The sequence below is a fragment of the Gasterosteus aculeatus genome, chromosome 21, assembly GCF_964276395.1.
Source record: "Gasterosteus aculeatus chromosome 21, fGasAcu3.hap1.1, whole genome shotgun sequence".
Taxonomy (NCBI): domain Eukaryota; kingdom Metazoa; phylum Chordata; class Actinopteri; order Perciformes; family Gasterosteidae; genus Gasterosteus; species Gasterosteus aculeatus.
Window position 1 is genome coordinate 7229124 of NC_135708.1, and position 22910 is coordinate 7252033.

General features: G+C 42.7%; 1 protein-coding gene across 6 annotated transcripts in view; it reads left to right on the forward strand.

Annotated features, from left to right (window-relative positions):
- svila (supervillin a) overlaps positions 1–22910 on the forward strand; it is a 64098-nt gene continuing 41188 nt past the window's right edge. For 3 of the 6 annotated variants that reach the window (XM_078097012.1, XM_078097016.1, XM_078097022.1), the window contains exon 1: positions 1–140. Coding sequence is in view for 1 of the 6 variants with exons in the window: in XM_078096999.1 (XP_077953125.1) it covers positions 10755–10761 (7 nt within the window). In the remaining 5 variants the exon portion in view is untranslated. Of the gene's footprint in view, positions 141–10662; positions 10762–15575; positions 15797–22910 lie in introns of those variants that run through there. The other 3 variants (XM_078096999.1, XM_078097017.1, XM_078097013.1) reach the window with 3 other exon arrangements.

The window sequence follows — 22910 nt, forward strand, 5'->3', positions numbered from 1 at the left end:
CAAGCGGTTATGCTCTCCGTACACATCCATGTGTGAGCGACAGCCGGCTGTGCGTGCGTGCATGTGTCCGCGGATAATACAAGCTTCTGTTAGGTTAAAGGGCCTTCAGTAACCACATTGTTTCCTGCTGCACGGCGTCGGTAAGTTCATTCGCCTGAATATTCATGCGTGCAAATTCCGTTGCATGTGGTTTTCAAACGCGAGGAAGCTCCTTGACATTTAATCTCGGAAGGTTTTTCTTACGACGTCAGAAAAACAGAAGAGAAGTTCGATGCCACCTCAACACAACATGTTGCTATCACTGGTATTGTCTCTTTGTGGCTATCGGAAGGTGCTTTTACGGACATTTAGTGTGGTATGGGAATTTATTTTTTTAAATATTAAGAAAGCGTCCATCCTGATGAGCTCATCCTTCCGACAGGTGGAGACTATTCGTATTGGTCGACGCGTACGTCACCTTAATTAGAAAAAGTGAAGGCTGGTGTAATGCGTCTGCGTTTAACGTTGGACAACTTGGGAAAAGTTAACTCTCAACGCTATTCTACATTTCCGTGTGAACGTGTGCCACGGCGTCATATATATATTTGTGTTTCACTATGCATGGCATCCAATACTGCAGCAGCGCGGAACCGACGTTGGTCTGCGTCTATAGGTGCGTTTGTAGAAGTGCTCATATTTACGGATTTTTTCCGACAAAAGCTCTTCAATCTGATCCGTTCTCTTGTAAAAAAATCTTCGTTTTAATAATGGCGATATTGTGCTATGAAAACGGAAACGTGAGACTCCGTAAAGGATGTAGTTATCAGACGAATTACAGCCTTGTGGGCTGCAGGAGGCTAGAAAAATGGGTCGACGCACGCAAGGACGTGTGAAAAGCCACGCAAGGGACACGCAAGGGGCTCTTGCACCTGCGTGTACTTGCGTCTCTCTGAAAACGCAGAAGCATAAACTATGCTTTACGCCGAACAGCAGTGAGCAATTATTCAAAGTTGCAAAGCGTCGACAGAGATGCATAAACAAACCTGTTATGGCTCAACGTATTGCGTGATTGAATACAACATGGTCTTGTTTTCGGCATTGATATCATACACCATGGAGCCTTATTAAGGGATATTTAGAGTTTTCCTCTGTTTTGTCGGATAGAAGATGCAGAATCCTTCAGCATCAGTAGATAACGCCATGGCTCAATGGAAAACAAAGGAAACGTTTTTCCTGTGACATGTTGGCCCTTAAAAGTAAAGCCTATCCTGTTCCTTACTGCATGTTTCAAATTCAACTGAAATGGAGTACATTTGGCAGATTATAACCCATACCTCTGTCTTGTGTTTTCCCACTTTTCTCTCCTTTTGTGCTTTGCTCTATAATCCTCTGAAATAAATGCCCTGTTTGCAATAAAGAAGGCTTCTTCTTGTGTTTTCCTTCCACACTTGGAAGTGAAAGCTAATAGTTCCCTCATCCACCGGCCGACTGGGGGAAAAAGCGTCCCAGAGCCACTGTCAGACCGGCAGTGGCCTACTTGGAAAAGTACCAATACACATGAAATTATTTTAGATGATTATTGGTTATTGTAAAACTCCCATGTAGGTATAGGTTTGCTAGAAGAACATGCGTAACTCTGGGCTGGTTTCAGATGGTTATATACGTGGAAGAATGAATGTGAGCAGAGAAAGGCACCACAATGAAGACGCTGGAACCAGAGCATAGAATTAATATGCGCTATATTGTAGAAATGGACAGAACAGAATAAAGAATGGGGTGTAGACACCAGTGGTATCAGTAGTGTTGCATGCTGGGTGTGTGATTGTGTGTATAGCCTATACACATATAGGTGGTGTTGAAGATGCATAACAAATGATAACTTGTGTCACCAGTCGGTGGTTATCCAATAAGTCAGATTAGTCAATATTTTGATTCCCCTTGACACCTTCCTCCGGACGTTTCTTTTTCTTCCTGAGCTTTTTTATTTCACCTCTAAAGTATTTACATTTTGGTGCCGGTGCTGTGCTGCTGGCTCCGCAGAATATAGTCCAATATGATCAAGTTATATCCACATCAAATTAGAAACTGGAACTGTCTTTGACAGTTTTATCTCACGCCTTTGTGTTAATGTTTTTTTTTTTTTTTTTTTCTTCTCATTCTTGCAATACGGCAACATTTGTTTCATTTGAATGATGACACACACACATTTCCATTTCAAACTTGAATTTGGACTTATCAGCCTGACCTTAATGCTCAGGATGCCTGAGTCTGGAAGACAAGGAACAACATTCTCAAACTTGTTTCTCTTTTTGAGGGCAATAAAACACTGTTTATTGTCTATTTTTGTTAGAAAGGGGTGGGTTTAGATAAGAGAGTTTGGGGAGGAGGTAGCGATAAGGGAGCTAGTGGAGGTGGTTGAGAGAAGTGACCATCGATGTGGTTACCGGCGCACCCTCTCTACTCCATGCGCCATGGTCGCCCAAGGAGTGATAATTGCAGACACTAGCGATTTACAAATATAATTTTTCACTTCACTTTAAGGTCCTTTTCACTCTCCGATGATGTTACCTGCTCTAAGCTACACCACGCACCCATTATAAAAGCAGAAACTGTCTCAAATCTTTTTAAAACTTATTAGAAGAGAGTGTTTTTAGGTTAGGTGGGGTGGTTAAACTCCCCTTTATTCCAATTAAGCATTTTTGATCGGTTATTTTTCTTAAAGTCCGAGCACACGATTCCCAATGAGTTCCCACAGTTTGATGTACTATGAGGCATGTGCAAGAAACGCTGCAGGAAGAGAAGCGGGCCAAACGGTTTGTACGCAAAGAGAATAAAACAATTAAGCCCTCCGGATAATAAACAGTGTGCTCTGCTTTGCAGCCACACTGAGTAAAGACTTCACAGTACTTCATAGGAGCAGTAGTTAAAAATTCCATTGTCTTCAGCCTGGGTCCCCGGGGATGTGATGGTTCACTGATACACTGATATATAGGCATTAGCTTTAATCTTTGTCTTTCTAACCTCTTTCTGCTGCTGAATCAGTTTGATATCCTAAATATATCTTCCAGGTGAACATTGTAGATCCTTTGGTCTGCGTCTCTCAGAAGTCCCTTTTTTTGTTTGTCCAAAAATTGTCCTGTCTATTCAGGGAGTGCAGCTATTGACAATATAGTATAATAATATACTGAATCTTCTTGCTTCAGTCCCAGTCAGTGGTTGGGCAAAGAACGCTTTGCTTTAGGATAACAGATCATTGGGAAAAACATTCTGTAATTTAGTAGCCTTACAGTGAAACACTGTTGGATTTTTGTTTTGCCCAGATGGAAGTTGACAGAAACATTGGCTCATACGCAGTCGGTGGGGGTGCTGAGAGTCTGAAAACGTTGTATAAATGCTGTGCCACGCTCATGTGTCTGCTTTGATTTGAATGACTAGGATCTTTTTTTTTTTTATAGTTCCACCATATTATACACACATTTTCTGGTTTTCCCCTAATGATAAGAGCAGTTTGCTTATGTGCACTAGTCTTGCGAGTGTTCCCGGGGTCTCCACCTTCTGTTTATCGGAGGAAGAAACAGCCAGCAGACATTAGCACGTAAGCCTGTCGGGGAGTGACATCATTGTTTTGGGGGCCCACCGGTGTGGAGAGCCAGGGCTCGGGTTCACATGGGTCCGCTGCCTCCCAGAGAGGAGGGGAGGCTTAGAAGCTATTGGAAGCAGATGGTGAGTGAGTTTGTCTCTCCTGTTGAGAGACGTACTGTGGCTCAGTGCTGGAGATTAAACCCGAGTCCACCTGGAAACGTGCATGTGGCTTTTGCTGATTAGCTGACGGATGTTAGAAGTATGGTTTGCCATAGCATCAAAACGGGGGGGAAACATGTAAAAAAGGAATCATTCATAGGTCTTCAAGTCTCAAAACAGCCCTGCCTCTTGCGTTTGCTGCCAGTAAATCAATTGGAAAAAAACACTTTGTGGCAATTTGATGTTAAACTATTGAACTAAGTATATTTTGAACAAAATGATCACTGTAATTTGTGGGTAAGGAAACCATGAGGAAGCCTCTTGGCTTGGAACATTATGTTGTACAGTGGATGTGTAACGTCGTGCATTTTCTGCACCCATATTGCTTCCACATTCAGTGTTCCAGATCACTGGTCTGGGAAAAAAAGCTCTCTAGTAAACTCCAGTTAATATAACTCTTCTTCCCAAAGTTTTTATTTTTTTCCATCCACTATGCTACGATAGTCTGAGTGATTTGGTTTTTTTTGTGATTGAAAACCTTTTGTTAGCCTACATTGGCAGCTAGTGAATCTTGGCGCAGTTCCTTCTAAGTGAAAGGGCTCGGGGATTTGAGGATGACCTATTGATGCGTACAGGGTTCCAATAATAATAATAATAATTAAAGCTGCGAGCAGCGTTGGACAGGTCCTCGCAACACCGCACATCGGGGCACCAGCTGGACGCCTAGATACGCAGCCAAGAACCCCTGCGGCCGTCGGACAAAGCGTCAAAGAGTCAGTCGTCGTTAACCGTGTGGAGCAACCCTAGATGTCATAGATTACCAAACCTCTTAAATCTCACCAGCCGTATAATCAATTTCAGATGGTATTTAAAAAGGAAACGACCAATAGCTACATGATAATTCCACCTCAGGTGAAGGTGTCACTCAGGGTACCGTTCCCAAATGAAACCCTCTCAAAATACCATACATTTAATTTCATTCAATTCCAAGACTACTTTTGTTCAAGACCACTTTAGTTCAAGACTACTTTTGTTCAAGTTCAGGTTAGAATTAAAAGGAAACTATCAATAGTTAGATGATCATATCACTTCAGCCCGATAGTACACATCCCCAAGGCGTCACCCAGGGATGAGCAAGACATTGTAATGTACTATTCCAAAATGAAAGCCTCTCAAAATACCATACATGAGCCAATTTCCCTAAAATTTCTCCATGACGAGACTACTTTTGGTCCATTTCAGATCAGAATTAAAATAAAACTATCAATAGTAACATTATGATTTCACTTTAGACTAATAGTATACATCCCCCAAGGTGTCACCGAGGGATAAGCAGGACATTCTGATGTACTATTCCAAAAGTAAAGCCTCTCAAAATGCCATATATGCGCCAAAATATCAATCACAAGACTACATCTCGTCAATTTCAGATTACATTTAAAAGGAAAAAATCAATAGTTACACAGTATTTCCACTTCAGGCATAGAGTGCACATCCCCAAGCTGTCACTCTGTGGTTACCAGGATATTCTGAAGTACCATTCTCGAAATTAAAGCCTCTCGAAATGCCACCTTCGTTTTTGACTGGATACTAGAAGATTTGACTTCCGGTTACCAGTAGGTGGCGCTATGACATGATTCAACTTTACATGTCTTCAGGCCCAGAGTGTCATCAAACATGTGTAAATTGGAAAGAATCCGATTATGTCCAGTAGAGTTACAATGGTTTAGTTGTTCTTGGCGAAGCATAAACTTTGCAGATGCACCATCTCGCCACCGATTATCGGATTCTTATAATATTCACAGTGAAGCCTTATTAACGTCTTAAGTTAAAGTTAAGTTCATGCTGTATGAGAAATATGGAGCAGATTAGATAAAGTATGGTCGAGTTAAAACAACTTTCAATACAGATTGGTGTTTTTTTGAAAATGCTCTCTACACATATAGTTTGGAATTTCTTCCGGCCAAATACAATTTTTAGAGCGAAGGTCCTCAAGATCACACTGCGCAAATTTGAAAAGAATCTGGTTTAATCCCTGGGAGGAGTTCGGTCTTTTATAACACTAGGAAATCATGAAAATGAAAATAAGCCAAAAAGGCAGATTTTCATTGATTAATAGCAGCGCACCCTATTCTTCAAATATTCTAAAACGATCAGTGTGTGGTCAGGGGTTCAATGTTCATATGTGTTACAAGTTTGGTGAGGGTAAGCCAAATTATTTGGAAGTTATGAGTCTTGCAAGATTAAGCCACACCCCTTGCGAAGTTCATTAGCCCATATCTTCTCAAAACAAGAAGATAACAAGATATTGATAGGGCAGGGGGACATTGATCCAACAATGATCCACAGAAAATTCTGTGACAATCAGTAATAGCGTTTAGGAGAAATGGCCAAAAACGTGTTTTTCATAAAATTCAAAATGGCGGAAAATCTAGTTAGCGCATTTGCATACCAAATTTTAAATCGATTGGACATCGGGGGGGAAAACTGGCCTAGTGGGGTACTTTTTTACCTTTTTAGGGGGCGCTATGGAGACATTTCTCCGTACCCAAATGCAAAACATCCAAAATATCAAATTTTTCACCAGTTCTGATAAGCTTGCCAAATTTAACAACTTTTTGAATATGATAATGGCCTCAAAAAGGGAAAATTCCTTAGAGAAAAGAAGAAGAATTCCTTGAAATACAATAGGTTCCTCTACGACTACTCGTTGCGAGGACCCTAATAATAACATGTAACGCAAGCGTTGAAATTGTGCCTTCTTGGCACTTTGATTTGATTCATTATGGAACTGGTTGTATGGATTAAAAGGAATAAAGATCCTGTATAATTTGTGATATGGTTATAGTATCTGTTCTTTTATATTCTTCATATATTCTTTACGTTCTCAACTACTTTACCGCTCTAGGCCACTGTCCTCAGACCTTTGGTGGTTCATTTCACTGAAGTAGGTCACAGAAACAATGCTGAACTGTTGTCCAGTAATTGACCGTTATGGAGTGAAGAGTGAATCACTCTTGTGTAAAGCTTTGCTTTACTCATTTAAAAAAAACAACTTCATGTGAGATTCACTTCTCTCCACACAGTCAGAGGTTATTTGAGTTTTGCTGAATTATTCCTCTAAACCAGTGGGCAGGTGTGAATTTGGATCTGTATTGCACTATGAACGTTGAAAATGAAATACTTGGCTAATCTTTAATCCGTGTGAACCCTCAACACGCTGTGCTCACCAAGTCAATCATTTGTTTTCAGTCTTTCTGTCTCAATGGTGATCTTATAAGTCCACATTCATCTCCCAGTTTCATGGGACAAAAACGCGCATTACCTGCAGCCAAGAGTACATGGTGTGCATTACAGACCAGCGGGGCCTATTGATCCCAGTAGGAAGGGAGGAATCTGGCTTTTGTCAGCTAGACATGAGCTTACAAGGCCTTTTTGTTTTGCTGGTTAACTTCCACCAGACATTGGTAACACTTTGTCAATGACGTCATGTGTTCCTATGATGAGGGGAATTAACACCACATCATATCACCAATCCTTTATCAACAGGCGTAGTCGGAGGAAGTACGGTTTACAGTTCGGATGCTGTGGATTGTTGCTTTTTCAGATGATTTAGTCCTAATGGCATCTCCGTTCTGTGACCTCCAACTCTCGATGGAGAGGTTTGCAGCCGAGTGAAGCGGTTGGGATGAAGATCAGCACCTCAAAATCTCAGGTCATGGTTCTCAGCAGGAAGGGGTCTCTCGGCATTGTCGCATCAACCTCTCCCCACAAGGCCCCGTTAGTTGTTTCTATGGTTGTCGTCATGCTGCTTTCCTCAGATTTTCTGCGATCATGTAGAGCAGCATGGCCACCATACGACAAGCTTTTTTCTTGTGTCAGCTGTCACAGACCAGCAGCAGTGATGCGGGAAGTCCACAGTGATAACAGTCTTCTAATATTAATAATCCAACACCCTCATTGGCACTGATGCACAAACTTTCCACTGCGTGCCTGTCTTTCTAGATGCAAGACAGATTAGACCCTGACAGCTGTTGTGTTGACACAATGGGCAATGTGTAGTCAGGTACACACACACACACAGGCTTCAGTGGCCTAATGGTGTCAGGGAGTCGGCGGTAGAGTGTGCATGCGTTAGCGGAGACCCTGTTGAACTTTAATCCACTTACCAATATGTTATTCCTCCATCGCAAACTCGAATATTGTCACATCAACAACCAAGAAACTGGTCTAGGTCTTTCTGGTTGTTTTTTTTTAAACATATTGTAATTCATAATCAAAACAATAACTCATTGACATTTCTGAAATGAGAAATGGGATAGGCTCTGGCTCTGGACACATAAAGTAAACACAATCCGGTAACTTTCTTTTTGGCCTTTGTGTAGTTGTGTTGTGTGTTTTGAATGACATCACCCTCGCGCTCTTGTTGACTTTGGCGGACTAATCACACCTTTTGTTGCCTTCACCTATTCTCCAAACCTCACTTATCTTCCTAAATAGTAAAAGGAATATCAGGGTTTTGCGTGGATCTTTTTTTTTTTCCAAGACTCCTGCTTAGATAAAAATTTTTTTTTTTGGAGGATAAAACCGATTTGTAAACAGTAAAACTATCTGTCCGTCACAGTTTTCAGACTAATCCTCCATTCTGCCATACTTTCCATGATTGTGTGCACAGTGAAGTGAGGGGTTTGTTGCAGTTACTTCTGGTGCACTCATGTCATCTTGTGACCTCTCAAATGGTCACAAGATGACAGAGATGACTGTGTGTTGAGCAGTTCAACCAAAGTGGCTTAAAAATTGATCAAGACAAACCAAAATATGTTTTGTGTAACAGAAATGAAGGCTTTTCCCATATCCCTCAGATCATCCCACCAAGCTGTTTGTTTTTTTTATTTTTTTTTTTATTGAAAAGTTGCTTTGTTCCCAGCTCATTGCTAAGCAAGGGTGTCTTATACATTACCAAATCCACCCACATTGTTCCTTCTGCAAATTGGAATTGTATGTGTGTTGCATGTACTAAAGGGTTTACCTTTTTTAGGTATAGTGGAAATGTTTGCGTAGTCACCTGTGATTGGGAGCCGTGGCGCTATTAGTTGTGTACCAGCAGAGGAAGCCCCGCCCACAATCTTTGATTTAATCATCCAGTATAAAAAAAAAAAAGGAGTTTTGTCCCTAAACCCAAGAACGCAGCGCAATTTGTGAGCTCACCATGTGGGACATTATCAAGTTGCTCCAGGTGCTCTTCACCCACTTTATGTCTAACCAGTTAGCACAGGTCAGTTCGGTAATGAGTTGAAAAGTAGTCATTATGGAGTCTGACTACGTGAACACACACACACACCTGCATCTGGTGCTGCTCGTCATTGTCCCTGGGTCGATACCACGTGGCAGCTGAGGGCCTGCTGCCTTTTATAGGCAAGCAAGCGGATGGAATGCTCTGGGGCGGAGTTGCGCTGCTGTTGGCGTGTCCGCAATATTTGCATACACAGCCACGGCTGAGTAATCCCACCACGTGCACGAGGAGTAGACGAGAATCGCGTGCCCGCTGCAGGGCACCACGTCGAAGCTTAGTTAGGCCACATATGGTCTGTGGATGATGATGGTATGAATCAGCCCTGTATTGTAACTTTTTGTGGTTGCTAACACACAGCCCTCGCTGCTATATTCCCTTCCTGGATGGCTTACCATCTTCCTTACCAAGGTTACTGACCTCTAGTTCTTCACCAACTAGGAGACGCTAAATATCCTGTCTACACTGGCAGTGGGATTTCGTTGTGTAGGTGGACATTTTCTGCTGATAACAGTTAGCTGCATTTCAGCAAACCCCAGTTTTATAATGTTTCGCCTCTGGTTCACAGAGCCTGCCGTAACATTCAAGACTACGACTTTTGTATTCTATTTGAAACCAGCACAGCACTGGAAATGAAGAGAGACAACCTAATAGTTATTTTTCTCAACATAAAATGAATCAAATCAAACTTTCACAGCAGTATAAATAAAAAAAGCTTGGTCAAAAAAGCCCTGCTATGTGGCAACGGTGAGCCTTCCCTTAGAGTTAAGTAAACAACAAATGTGTTGTTGTCATCCATCTGCACGATCATGCTCTCAGGAACACTGCGTCATTGCTAATGTTGTTAACGTGATGAATGCAGCTTCAAGGTTTTTTTTTTTCTTTTTGTAAATTACTTGTCAAATTGAAAGCAGACCTTGGAAGCCACAGGCTTTCACGTGTCTACTTTTAGTTTCAGCAGAAAGCTCTAGAGGTCCATCATGTTGTGGCACCAAGGTTGAATGGAAATCATGGCAGTCTGTGCTCTAATTGTTTGTTTTAGCTTTTGCAATACAGATCATTATGAAAGTCATGTCACCACTTTTCATTGTAACATTTCAAACTCGGACACTTTGAAATAAACTCTCCAGATGCTTCAGCCTGGAGGCAAACGATCCCTCGGTCAGAGCGGTCCAGCACCGTTCATCTGCAGCAGCAACTGGCTGAGTGCTTGTCAGTTGCGGCTGCTCCTCAGCCATGGGGGAGAGTTGTTCCCGCTGCCTCCGAGGCCGTCGTTCTCTCTGTATTACTGTCCTTCTGTTGGGTTGGGTTCAGGGCTGCTGGAAAGGATAAAAAGGATTTCACCCCCTCCCCCTTCGATCTGTGCTGGGTGACTTGGCCAAACTCTCCATCCCTCTCCCGGCCACCACTTCGTCCTCATTATGACAAGTTCCCATTGTCGTCTGTCAGCGCTGTCAGAAACACGTCAGGTGTAACCCCCCCGCCCCCCACTTGATAAATCCTTGGCTGTTATCCCGGTTGACCCTCCAACTGCTCCAGTTGCTTCCTATACGGGTCAACGCCAAACCCACCCTGTGGTTTTGTGGGCAGGGGCAACTGGTGGGCCTCAGTTCTGGTCATGTGACTCCTAGTCCTTTCCAGTCCTCCCGCTGTATCGCGCTTCTTCTCTACAATGTTCTCAGAATCTCCTGCTGCTGTTTCTGAAGTTGTTTTACAGACATAAACTGGGAATAGACAGGACGCTATGAAAGGTACAGTCCCTTCTTCTTCCATTGTCCCTGCTCTCTGCGGTAGATGTGTCCGCTCATTAATGCGATCCGAAAAGCTTATTCATCTGCCAGCAGAATTTGGAGGAAAAAAGAAATGGTTTCTGGTTTATGCAACGACCAAGTAGCACACGAGCGGTAAATGTAGGGAGGACACCCTCTTACCTTTTTTTATTGTCTAATCTTACTCTTTATTTTCCCAGCATTCTCAGCTATTGCTCCCCTGTGCGTCCTCGTCCACTCCCCATTTATTTCCTTCACCCACTGACCTTTTTATCTTCCTAATCTCAGGCTCTTATCGGCTCTATTTGTGGCTGCAGAACGACACCTCGACCTTGTGTGTTTTCCCTGCACTAAAAAGGTGCGAGTGTGGGGGCCTGCATCACTGGTAGGAGGTTATGTTTGGCAAGAGGAAGCGGCTTTGATTCCAACAGTCGTGGCACATCTGGATGCTTACCATGCAGCCTGGGAGAGCACAGCTCGGGGGGACGGACCGTGTTTGGGATAACGAGGGAAGTAAAAGGCAGATTGCTACTTTGCTAAAGCTCGCACAATTTGCTTGTCACAGAAAGATTAAGCCATTTTTTCTTTTTTGTTTATTGTGTAAGTAATGCAACTATTGCCTTTTTAAAATAATCCCCATTCTCAAAGTGTCATTAAAAATGGAGCTGTCAATAGCGACAATATATACTTGCCTCTGTCCTCTAACCTGTCCTCGGTTTCCCCCGTCTGTTTTTAAATTTTTTATTTACACAAGCCAACATTTTATTGTCTCCGTTTAATTGGTGCTGTCGGTTCCTCGGGCTCAGTGTTCTGTGTGAATGGTGTCTCATGCTGCTGGTGGGGTTTCACAGGTCAAAATCTATCCCGTCTCTAGTCCTGCGTTCATGGGCGTACAGAATAATCCTTTCAAACAAAAAGCTGCTGAGTTACGCCTGCATGGCCAACCCTCATCAAAGTGGGGAGAGGGTTTAATAGTAGGCATATTTCCATCCCCGGAAATTGTTGTGGTCTGTCTGCAACAGTTTATGGGGAAACCGGAGGCAAACATTTTGGCCCTCACTTGTCTTTGTTGCACTGAGGCCTCAGTGTGGTCGGGAGGTATGTCTGCAAACCTTGATCTAGCTCTTGTCTTGCCGAGCGAGGGGCTAAATTGAAATCTCATTTTATTCAACCTTTCTCCACCGGCTTGGGGAGAACTGATATTTCTCCTCTACTAAAGCTGTCGCTTTCAATAATTATAATTCAAAGCACAAGAACATCCCGGCCTCACCCCTCCCCAATCCCCCGTGCCCAGACCTTCTCTATCAACCAGCTAAAATAAATCGTATTAAAGGCTTTACCTATTCACGCAGCCATAAAACAAATCGTTTGGTGTAAACTTTGAGGGTGAGGTCGTGTTGGGACCAAACAAAGCGGATCAGAGGCCACTGAGGTGAACGGTGTGGTTGTCAACACTAGATGGAGCTCAAAACCACAGTGGGCACATGGCAGTTCATAGGATACCCTAGACCAGGGGTGTCAAAGTCAAATGGACGGAGGGCCAAATAAAAAATTTAGCTACAAGCCGAGGGCCGGACTGTTCGAATGTTCATTGAAAATTTTTTAAATGACGCATATAGTCTAGTGAACCTAATTGAACCTACTGAAAACCTAACAAATATATTCCAATATGATCAGATAAATAAAGCAATATTTTCTTATGGCTCTGTCAGTAATCTTTAATTTTCAACAGACACAAAAGACAAATTTCCTTTATATAAAAATCCCCATAACATGAACATTAAATGAAAGAAACCGGTATTCAAGGCACCATCAGTAGCCTATATTTTCTATTTTAGCAAAAGTGGGCTAAATTTACTTCAAAGAAAAAAACAATAATAGCAATTTTCTATCATCCACTCAACTGAAATATTTTTAAAATATAATTGGATTGAAATACAATAAAATAAAGTGCAAAAATCTATTAATCAAAAACAACACTTTGTTTAAGGAGAAGTAACATGCAGTGAAAACAAATATTAAACTTTAACTTTTAAACTTGAACTGAGTAAAAACTCTAAATATGTGATTGCACAGTAATGTTCACTTGTTTGAGGTTGAGGGTGATACTTGGTGGTGTCCCATCTTTTCCACAAGTTCATCAATGTTCGGGGTAAGGCTCTGAGCTGAGGAAATCCTCAGAATTGAGTGGAGGTGTTCAGCAGTAAGTCGACTTCTGTGTGATGTTTTGTTCAAGTTCATCAAAGAAAACAGTTGTTCACACAGGTATGTGCTGCCAAACATAGACAACGTTTGAGCAGCCTGGATGCGCAGCTGGGGCATTGTGTCGGGGAGGAAACGGGCGAACTCCGCAGCACCCACTGCCGCATATTTTGCCCTCAGTGCATCATTGCATTGGAGGTCAATCAACTCCATTTGGAGGTTTGGTGGTGAGCTTTCCACGTCAACAGCAAATGGGTTACCGAGCAGTTCCAACCTGCTTTTTTGTGCTTCAAAGTCAGCAAATCAGCGTCGAAAGTCAGCGGCAAGCATACCTATTTTATCAGCCAACTGTGCGCTCGGGAACGCAGATTATACTCTTTCAGTACCGCCACACTTTCTCCACACAGAAGACACACAGGTTTTCCAGCTACCTCCGTGAACAAATACTCCGACTCCCACCTTGTTTGAAACCCCCGGTTCTCAGTGTCCACCTTCCGTTTTGCCATTTTTGATGGGTATCTGAAAGTTAATTTTACTGTGATGCTGACAACTGCTGTGCCAATAAATATTGAAATGAAGCAGCCTACTGCTCGGTGCGTCACCGTTGCATTGTGTTGCATTGTGGGAAATGTAGTATTGGTGCGTGTAAAAGATCTGCGGGCTGCCGGCTTGCTGCGGTCTGCGGGCCGGTTCTAATAATAAATCAAGATCATCCCAGGGGCCGTAAAAAACCTTCTCGCGGGCCGGATGTGGCCCGCGGGCCTTGACTCTGACATATGTGCCCTAGACTAATATCCACAAACAAAAGAGCACTAAGAAAGAGACGCTCCTCTTGTACTCTATATGCCTCTATCTGTGTCCCAGAGTCCTTCTCCACCACCCAGTGTGTCCTTTGTTGGGTGCCTAGCTGAACGAAGCCCTTTGTGTGTGGCTATGTTGATTCCTTGGCTTTCTCTCCATCTGTCTCATATACCTCACTGTGCTTTTGAACCTGAAATGTGCACTGCAGCATGATAAATGAGTTATCTGCGGCTGAATTAACTACCTTCACTGTTTAGCATTGTTTGGTTTGATACACACTGCATGCCTCATATTAGACTGAGCCATACCGTGACACTTTATTGGCGGAGACACTAGTGCCTCCGCCAATACTTTCTTTTGATACGTCTTGTCAGTCAAAAGATTTGTTCTAACATGTGATGTAAAACACCAATAGCGGATAAGAAGACCTCATATATCGGCGAGGATGGATGGTGTTTTGGGGTTGTCCGTTCAGCGGAACGTGATATTTCAGGAGGGCTTTCGGGGATTGTGTTCAAATCTGACACAAATATCCAACTGGACTCAAGGATTTTGGATGAGGTTTTTAATGGAAGGTTAAAGGTCAGGGTCACTGCGATCTCATGTCACTCCCATTATTGTGATATCTCTAAAACCTTGAGCACTTTTTCAATTTTTTGGTAAGTGTCCACCAGGACTTAAGGATGAAGTTTATTTATACTGTGGGGTCGGAGGTCACTGACCTTTTTTAAAAAACAACTCAAAAAATGTTATGCTGATGACGATTTCACAAAAATGTATAGGGATGAAATTTGCGACAGACATTGGTGTAAATTGTCACAGCTTGGTGGGGCCATAAAACTGTACGGTCTTTCTGTCTGTGATTGGTACAGTGTTTGTCAGTGGCCAGTTCGTTTATCTGAGGGACTATTGGGCTGTCAGCTGATCTGGCCCCAGAGAGTGGCTAACATCTATTTTGGAGAGATTGAGTGCTATCAAAATGTTAATATGTAGGTCCTTAAATAGGTTATTCCCACTAGATTCAAATTGTAACTCTTTCCATGAAAAGCAAGTCGCATTTTAACCATGTAACAGGCGTTACTCATATTCTACACATGTTTATAAAGACTGTTTCTTTGTTGGGTGCTTTCTTAATTTTTTTTAAAATACCCCAGTGATATCATCAGGGTTACTTCAGTTCATGCTTAGAGACTACACATAGTTATCATGTTGCCCGTGTTATCATCTGGGGCATGATTTGTCATTTCTAATGTAGGGGTGAAACTCATGTAACATTCTATGAATAGTATGTAAAAATTTAATTTGAAGTCTTTTTTGCAGCCCAAACCCCAGATAAAGTATACTGAATTTGGAAGTTCCGATACCATATGTATTTAGCCAACAACTATTGTTATGCGCCAAAATTATCATGTTTTTAATTGACCAAGTTTTTGAAAATATTGTATCTGTTGAATCAGGATGGATATGAAATGGCCATGGTTGTACCTGAATACCAATGAATATTGTGGACTTCAGTGACTGTTGTCTTCACCAAACCTCTTTATGAACGTGTCCATTATTCAAAGCGTTTGAATGTAACATACTTTTAACGCCATATTCCTTCATCTCGGTCTTCCCACTGCCACCGGTTCGATTGGCTCTCATGACGTCACTTGTCACTGTCGTAATTTGACTGATAGGGATGGGCCCTGGCAGGGTGGGAAAACACCGTTCTAAATTTACCAACCTTCCACCCCGCCCCTCACGTTCATGCCTGCCGTGGGTCTAGCCACAAAATATGCGCCCCTAAAGGAGGGTTGTAGATAGAACGTGGGTGGTGGGTGTGAGCTGGCCAGGGCCTGCAGACCAGTCTATCTTTGTGTCCCAGTAGTCCTGTCCCAGAAGCCTCCGGAGCTCTGACCTTCTCTGGGACTGTGGAACCAGCGGGACTCTGACTTTCAGCAAAGTTTCTAACTTTAACCACCTGAAGCACTTAACTCAATAGTTCTCTGAGAAGACGTCTTACGGGCGGAAGGTATGTGGCTTTCATGTGACAAGTATGCAATCGGTTGACCATCAGACTGGTTGAATGACTTTGGGGCCGAAAACCATTTATAATCATTAATAGGATTTCAGATTCAGTGTTTTTAGGGTTGAAGCCAGTACACAAAGATTTGAGAATAGATGGTCTAAGCTTTTGACCTCCAGCAATTTCTCCCTGTATCAGTAATTAATTCAGATTTTGTTGAACTTCCAATCTCTTAACCGGAGATCATCCACTGGTTATCTGTGTAAACGTGAGGAAATGGAGCAGTCTGAGGTGAGATTTCGACTCCACTTCGCTCTCCCATGTGTGATTTCAGCAGTGAGTGACTGGCTGAAACTACAGTTATTCATTGTGTCGCACCTGCTCTCGCTCTGTCAGGGCACACAGACAGAAATAGAGTGCTGTCCAGCAGGGCAACATGCCCCAAACATTTCTTCACACAAGGTTTTGCCTTGATATAGCCCTGTCTTTATTTAAGCGCTGTGCTCAACACCCAACAATCAAAACCCAGGTTGTAATTCAGCTGCTGCAGACTCCAGTTGTTTGGTGAAAAAAAATCTTTATTTTAATGTTTGAACCTGTTACTGCTTTTTTGAAGAAATGTAATTCTGATATTCTCTTGTGTGCTTTCTTTAAATCGTGATTCCTGAGCGATGAGATTCATTTTTTGCCATCCGCTCCAAGTATACACAAGCCCTAGTTCACAGTGACCTAATTTGCTGAGGTCTGATCTGATTCCCGGCTGTGTCATTAGCACCCTCCTAAGCTGTCATTGGGGCTGTCAGACTGTCGGGACTTAGAAGAAGTGCACTGTGGTCACGAGTCACAGTATAGATGTAGCTGTGTTGGGTCTTCGTCTGTGTAATCATTCTGACTTTTTTCATTTGCCTTTTGATTGCTTATTCGCCTGTCAAGATTGGGAGAAAGACCCACAGCAGCGTGTTTGGAGACAACAGGCCTGAACCGTTCAGCCTGTATATGGGTTAATGTCTCACTGACAGGAGCACCATGACTGAACATGTCTCATACAGCTGTTAATAACCTTATTTTAGCCTGGATGTCCCCTTGTCAACAGCCAGGGATTACTAAACCGAATGTTACGAAACAATAGGCATTGAACTGACCCCAGACATGTCTTGTTTACTGTTCTGTTGCCTTAGCTGGACAGTGTCTCAACTTGACATCCCGTTCATTCTGCCCTTTTTGTCAGACTAAATTGGCAGCATAGATCAACATATGATCTGGGGAGTTGTATTTATTCATTTGTTAAAACTGATTTACAGTGTTAGAAAATAGTGTGAATGCCAATCCCAATGTCTCGTGATCAACAGTTGCTTCTTTAAATTGGATGTGTCTTCCAATTCACAATGCTGGATTAGCAGAGCCAGTGAAGGCCCAAGACTTCAAATATAACAGGGCCTCACACATTCACAGACCCAAGAGTCACCTTACGGATATAGGTCCAGCTTTACTTTAGCGCTTTTTTTTACTCTCCACTGAGTCTCTTCCTCCTCAGCCCAATAAACGTTCCACCAGCTAGTGGCAAACTTCTTGTGTCTGCTTTTTGTTTTGGGATGATGCTAGCATAGGAGTACTGCTCCACCTCTAGGGTGACCAACAACAATTTAACAGTCATGAGGGATGAGGTGTAACCAGAAAATTGTTGACCAGAGTTCCAGTTCGGGTAATGACATCTTGGTCTATGGTAACTGGATCCGTGTCCCTGTCTAGGGACCACGTGGACCCTCTCAAATCTTTATGTAGTTCCCAAAGTCTTGCAGAGGGTTCAGTCCCGGTGGTCTAAAGGGTCGGGCATATTTACATCTCCATGACCGCTTTTCCATTATTTTAAATCTACCGTACGCAGTTTTAAATTGACTTAATAATGATTTCTGATGAGCTACTAGGAGCACATGGGACTTTTACCTGAGGTCTTTGCCCTTGGAATTGACTTCAAACTTCTGACACAAGCTGCTGTGGTATCACAGACCACACATTCAGGTTTTCTTTACGGTTTAACACCCATAAAATATACAGAGAAAGCAACGTAAACACAAAGAAACGTTTGCAAGCATTTCTGTATTCACTAGAATATATAAGATTCACACCCTCAGAATCGCTTGGTATTGGCCGAATTTCATGTTTCCGTCATACCAATACTAAAATCATCAGGCTTTTTCCAAACTAAGCTGTGGCATTGGAACACAGCAGCCCCAGTGGAGTGTTGACTTCCGGACCTTCCCTTTTTGAATTACGTGTGTTTTGCCTGAGATCCAGCTGGGGTGTAAGATGAAAATCGGCTGAAAGACCAGGACAATAAGTGGGAGAACAGATTGTCTCTGGCGATGCTGTGCAACCACGCCACACTACAACGACTCTTGACTCAGTCTACCCCCCCGCCCCCCCCACGCCGCCAAGTGTTTCTGTCCTCCAGGATTACTTGGGAATGTCTCCTCGTTGCCTGGGGATGGAAACAAATTCCCTGGCAAGTGTGATCGACGAGGAATTCGGGTGCTGTGGCTCTCACTGACCAGATTTATTGGGTGATTCAGTGTGTGTGTGTGTGTGTGTGTGTGTGTGTGTGTGTGTGTGTGTGTGTGTGTGTGTGTGTGTGTGTGTGTGTGTGTGTGTGTGTGTGTGTGTGTGTGTGTGTGTGTGTGTTACGCTACATGCCTCAATGTACATGCCTTTAAAGTCGCACACCACTTCCTTTCACTTGTATTACCTGAAAGAGTACTTTGGTTAAGTGAGTGAATTTGATCCCAGATTCAAATTCTAAGGCATTTTGACTCTTAAGGTCAAGGGTTGCACAGAGGAATTTGTTTACTTATGGCTAGTACGAAGACATCAAACAACCTCACACATGGGGTTTTAGCGTCCGCTTTCCTCCGTTGAACCCCCTTTTCATGTGTGGATATAAATATCTTTACCTTTCCCTCTCCGCACCCCCCGCCACCATCAGAATTTATGGCCTTTCTGCTAAAGCTCGGGCCTTGTGATGTGCCTGCGTACTGCATAGACGGCCTGGCGGTGTGCGCTGGATCCTTTCCGCCAATCTTCTCGCCAGGCAAGACTGATGTCTTTCCTCAGGGATGGCATAAATCTTTATTCCGAAGATGGCTGTGAAAGAACCCAGAGCGGGAGACAAGCCCTGGTATTGCTTACTTCCCTCCTCGCACAAAGGTGATGCAGCCATTAAGCACTCTCCGAGCAGACCTGTAGGGATGCCTCTGCGTGCTCGAGGTCACTCTGAGTGCAAACACATACTGTCTGGAAGTATTTATCTAATAATGCCCCACTGACTGGCTGCACATGTGAGCTTATCCAGGCTGAAACGGCGTCCATTCTGAGCAGCCAACTGAACATCTGGGGGGGATGATTAGTGAAGCTGTTCTGTTATTATGACATCAAACTTACTCCCGCCTTGCTCTCGGTTGAAGTGTGTTTAACTTCAAGAACCTAAAGTGGCTTTCCTGTAGTGTCAGCTTACCAGTACATCAGCTTGATACTGAACAGTAATCCTACTCAACATTTCATCAACAAATTAACATTTCAAGTGACATCCTGTACCAGTCAAAAGTTTGGACACATTTTTTCATTGAATAAGAAATTGCAGTAACCTTAGTTAATTAATTTATTTTTTGCTCTGTTAACATTTTTATCAAACGCATTAACATAGTCCATGGCCCCGACTGTGTATTTGAGTATTTAGACTGAATATTATATGTATAAAATATTATATGTCTATCATAACTGGCCATACTGGACGATACTAAATGGCCACCAGCCTACAATGTAGTCCCAGTATTTCATTTAGACCCTTTCTGTCATTGAGTTTGACACCCCTGATATAGCGTACACAACACTTGCATTGCTCCCTCGCAGACGAATCCGTTTTGGGACGCGGGTCGTCATTCTTTTAAAGGTGAAACTCAAAAGCTCAGGGAGAAAAAGAAGAGATGTCTAGACGAATGTGCAAAATATTAAAAGATCTCAGTTGTAGGACACAACTTATTGCTCTGTAATGAACCTTCAACACCCCCCTCCCCCCCCCACACACACACACACACAATTACAAAGCCACCATGCAACACCACTGTTAGACAGAACACACAATAGGTTGTGAAAATTACTGCAATGTAGCTTATAATTCTGCCCTGATTCCAGTTAATTTATCGTCTGCATTTAAGGCTCTGTAGTTCTATGTATAACCATCTGATACCAGCTCAAAGCATATTCATCTAGCAAATTATACCTACCCTGGAGTTCGGTCTGCACGATATACCGGTATATAATTTCCGTGCGGTATGAATTTCTCGCATACCAGTGATACGCCGTAACTGAATTTATTTTTACACGTCCTGACGGAGAGCCCAGCGGTTGGAGCTACTTGTCATACCTGTGTTGAGATTGAGTCATGCTTCTACCTTTTTTACAACGAAAAACTCACAACAAACACTTCTGAACAGGGTAAAACACCACGACACGACCGCTTGTGACACAGTAAGAATTTGTAACATTAACTGCATGCTGGATAGAGCGCACAACAAGAAGTAACTCTGTTGCTACGTGAAAACACGAAAAAGAGCGATACATAAAGAACACAACTTGTGCCTAAGAGAGGAGCTGTGTTTGTATGGAGGGTTTTTGGTTTTGGAAAATCCGACGTAAGTTAGATCAGAAAACGATTTATTGCGAAGTCTGTCGAGCTGCTGGTATTGCCTTCGTGGCAACACTAACACCACAACGAGCTAACAGCCAACTCTGCGGCCATGTGCAACCAAGTTGGCCAGCGAGCGGCGAACTCTGTTCGGGTAGCCACGGTCCTTTTTCGGGGTCAATGAATGCATTTACTTGAAAAAGCAATACACCCACATACCGGGATATTGTCAGACTCTTTCTTAATACGGGATATGGATTTTTGGCCATACTGTACAGCCCTACTTGGAGTGTTACAATAGCCAGTATCATTTTATTCCATGTGTCCATCTAGGCAAATTGGTGGATCCAATTGTTATTAAAAAACAATAAATAAAAGTGTATGGGGTATTTTTTTTCAAGTAGGCCACTTCCTGGTTAATACGTGTGAGGCCTTGAGTGGGCAGCGTGCCCTGTATGGAGTGGGCCGGTCTGACAGTAACTCCTGGGCTACTTTTTTCACCGCCATCACCACCCACTGTGGGTGAGTGGGGAGCACGGCCGTCCTCCAATCAGAGGGTTGTCGGTTCGATCCCAGGCTCTGCTAACCCGCATGTCCATGTGTCCTTGGGCAAGACACTTAACCCAACATTGCTCCTGTAGCTGTGACTCCAGTGTTTGAATGTTAGTTACTGATGTGCAGGTGTCACTGTGTATGGTTCTCAATCAGTGTGTGAATGGGTGAATGATGTCATGTAGTGTTAAAGCGCTTTGAGTGGTCTGAAGACTAGAAAAGCGCTATACAAGTAGTCCATTTACCATTTACCGCCGCTGCTTTCAGCATCTCAGTACAACCCAACTGCCTGTCACTTTAAAATTGAGTCTGAACCCCTTTTAACACTTGCACTTCATTCACTATGACAGAAAAAAAACTAAAGCCTGTGGCTTAAACTTTTTGGCATTAAGTGTTGCAACATCAGCACAAAATAGTGTAAGATATATAATTGAAGATTTTAAATAAAAAAACGTCAGTCATATGGTCTTCAAAACAAAAGGTTAAGAGTGCTTTTAATGGCTCTATGCTTCCTGCAGCCTATCTGTTTAACCACTTATCAAGTTTTGCAATGCTGTGCCAGGTTTTAATTATCTTCTCCCTTACCTCTGGTCCAGTTTCTGGTCTCCTGACTGTCATTCCTCAAACCATTCTGTGCCGGTCAGTGGTCAATGTGTGAACATTTACAGAAGCAAACTGAAATCAGTTTTCTAAACGATGCATATTCCTCAAATAGTAGATTATTTGGACTTCACAGCCAAACTCGTATTGCTAAACTTTCCTCATTGACTTTTTGGCTGTTATGGGGAGCTAATGTAAGTCCCCCCAATGCGGCACTGCATTCGCTCGCAGTCCTCACAGCTACTGATCATGACTCAATATGTGAACAACAAATAAATGTGATTCCTTCACACTTTTTAGCTTCCGTAGACGCTTCTTTGTTTACGTACTTGTTATACTGTTTGAATAAATCCCTCAATCCCCCCACAAAGATTAGAGAACAAGAGCAGTGTTGCATCATGGCGACGACTTGTAAGGTCTTGCCAGTGTCATTATTGCTAATAACAGGGTAGAAGCTGTGGGGCTGTTTCGTAAGCCTGATGTCATCCCCGAAGCAGGTGAGTCAAACAAAGCAACATTACATGCAAGTCAGACAGCCAGATGTTGGTAGGTGACGATGACTGCTCAACCTCATCGCTGATTTGTTTTTGGCATAATGAAAAAGTTTTGAAAAGTGGAAAAAGGTAGCTGCTTGAGGGCAAGTGAGAAAAAATAAAACATTTGATTACACAAGTAACTGAATAACCGTACAACTCAGACAGGCTGAAGCGACAGAGGAGAGTGTTTACAAGTTCATGTACTGAGTATACTAGCCCCTTATGTGTGGAACAGATAGAAAGCAAAAAGCCTGTGAAGTTTTAGTTGCAAGTTAATGCTCAAAATAGCATTGGAGTTGTCAAGTAGCACAAAAAAACTGTTCGAGACAAATGAAGAATACACGGTACAACTTTTGACTGGTACTGTACACTATTCAGTTAGTATCTAACCACAGAACAAAATATAAATTAAATATTATTGTTGATGAAGAATGAGGTAACTATAGCTAGTCTCTTGTTTCCAACACCTTGCATTCATCCCCACACAGTCAAAATTATGATAATTAATTGTTAACAGTGGATGTTTTTTTGTACTTTATTAGTTCATTAGCTGATGCTTTGTCTGTTGCTCAGTCTGGCACTGCGTTTGTCTTACCCCTGAAAATTGGTGCAGAAAATACCAGTTAAATAGTTTTGTGACTAACTCTCAGCCTCTCGCTGTGTGTGTGTGTGTGTGTGTGTGTGTGTGTGTGTGTGTGTGTGTGTGTCACAAGCTGAGCCAGATGAGCTCATCTCAGAGAGGTGTCCAAACATC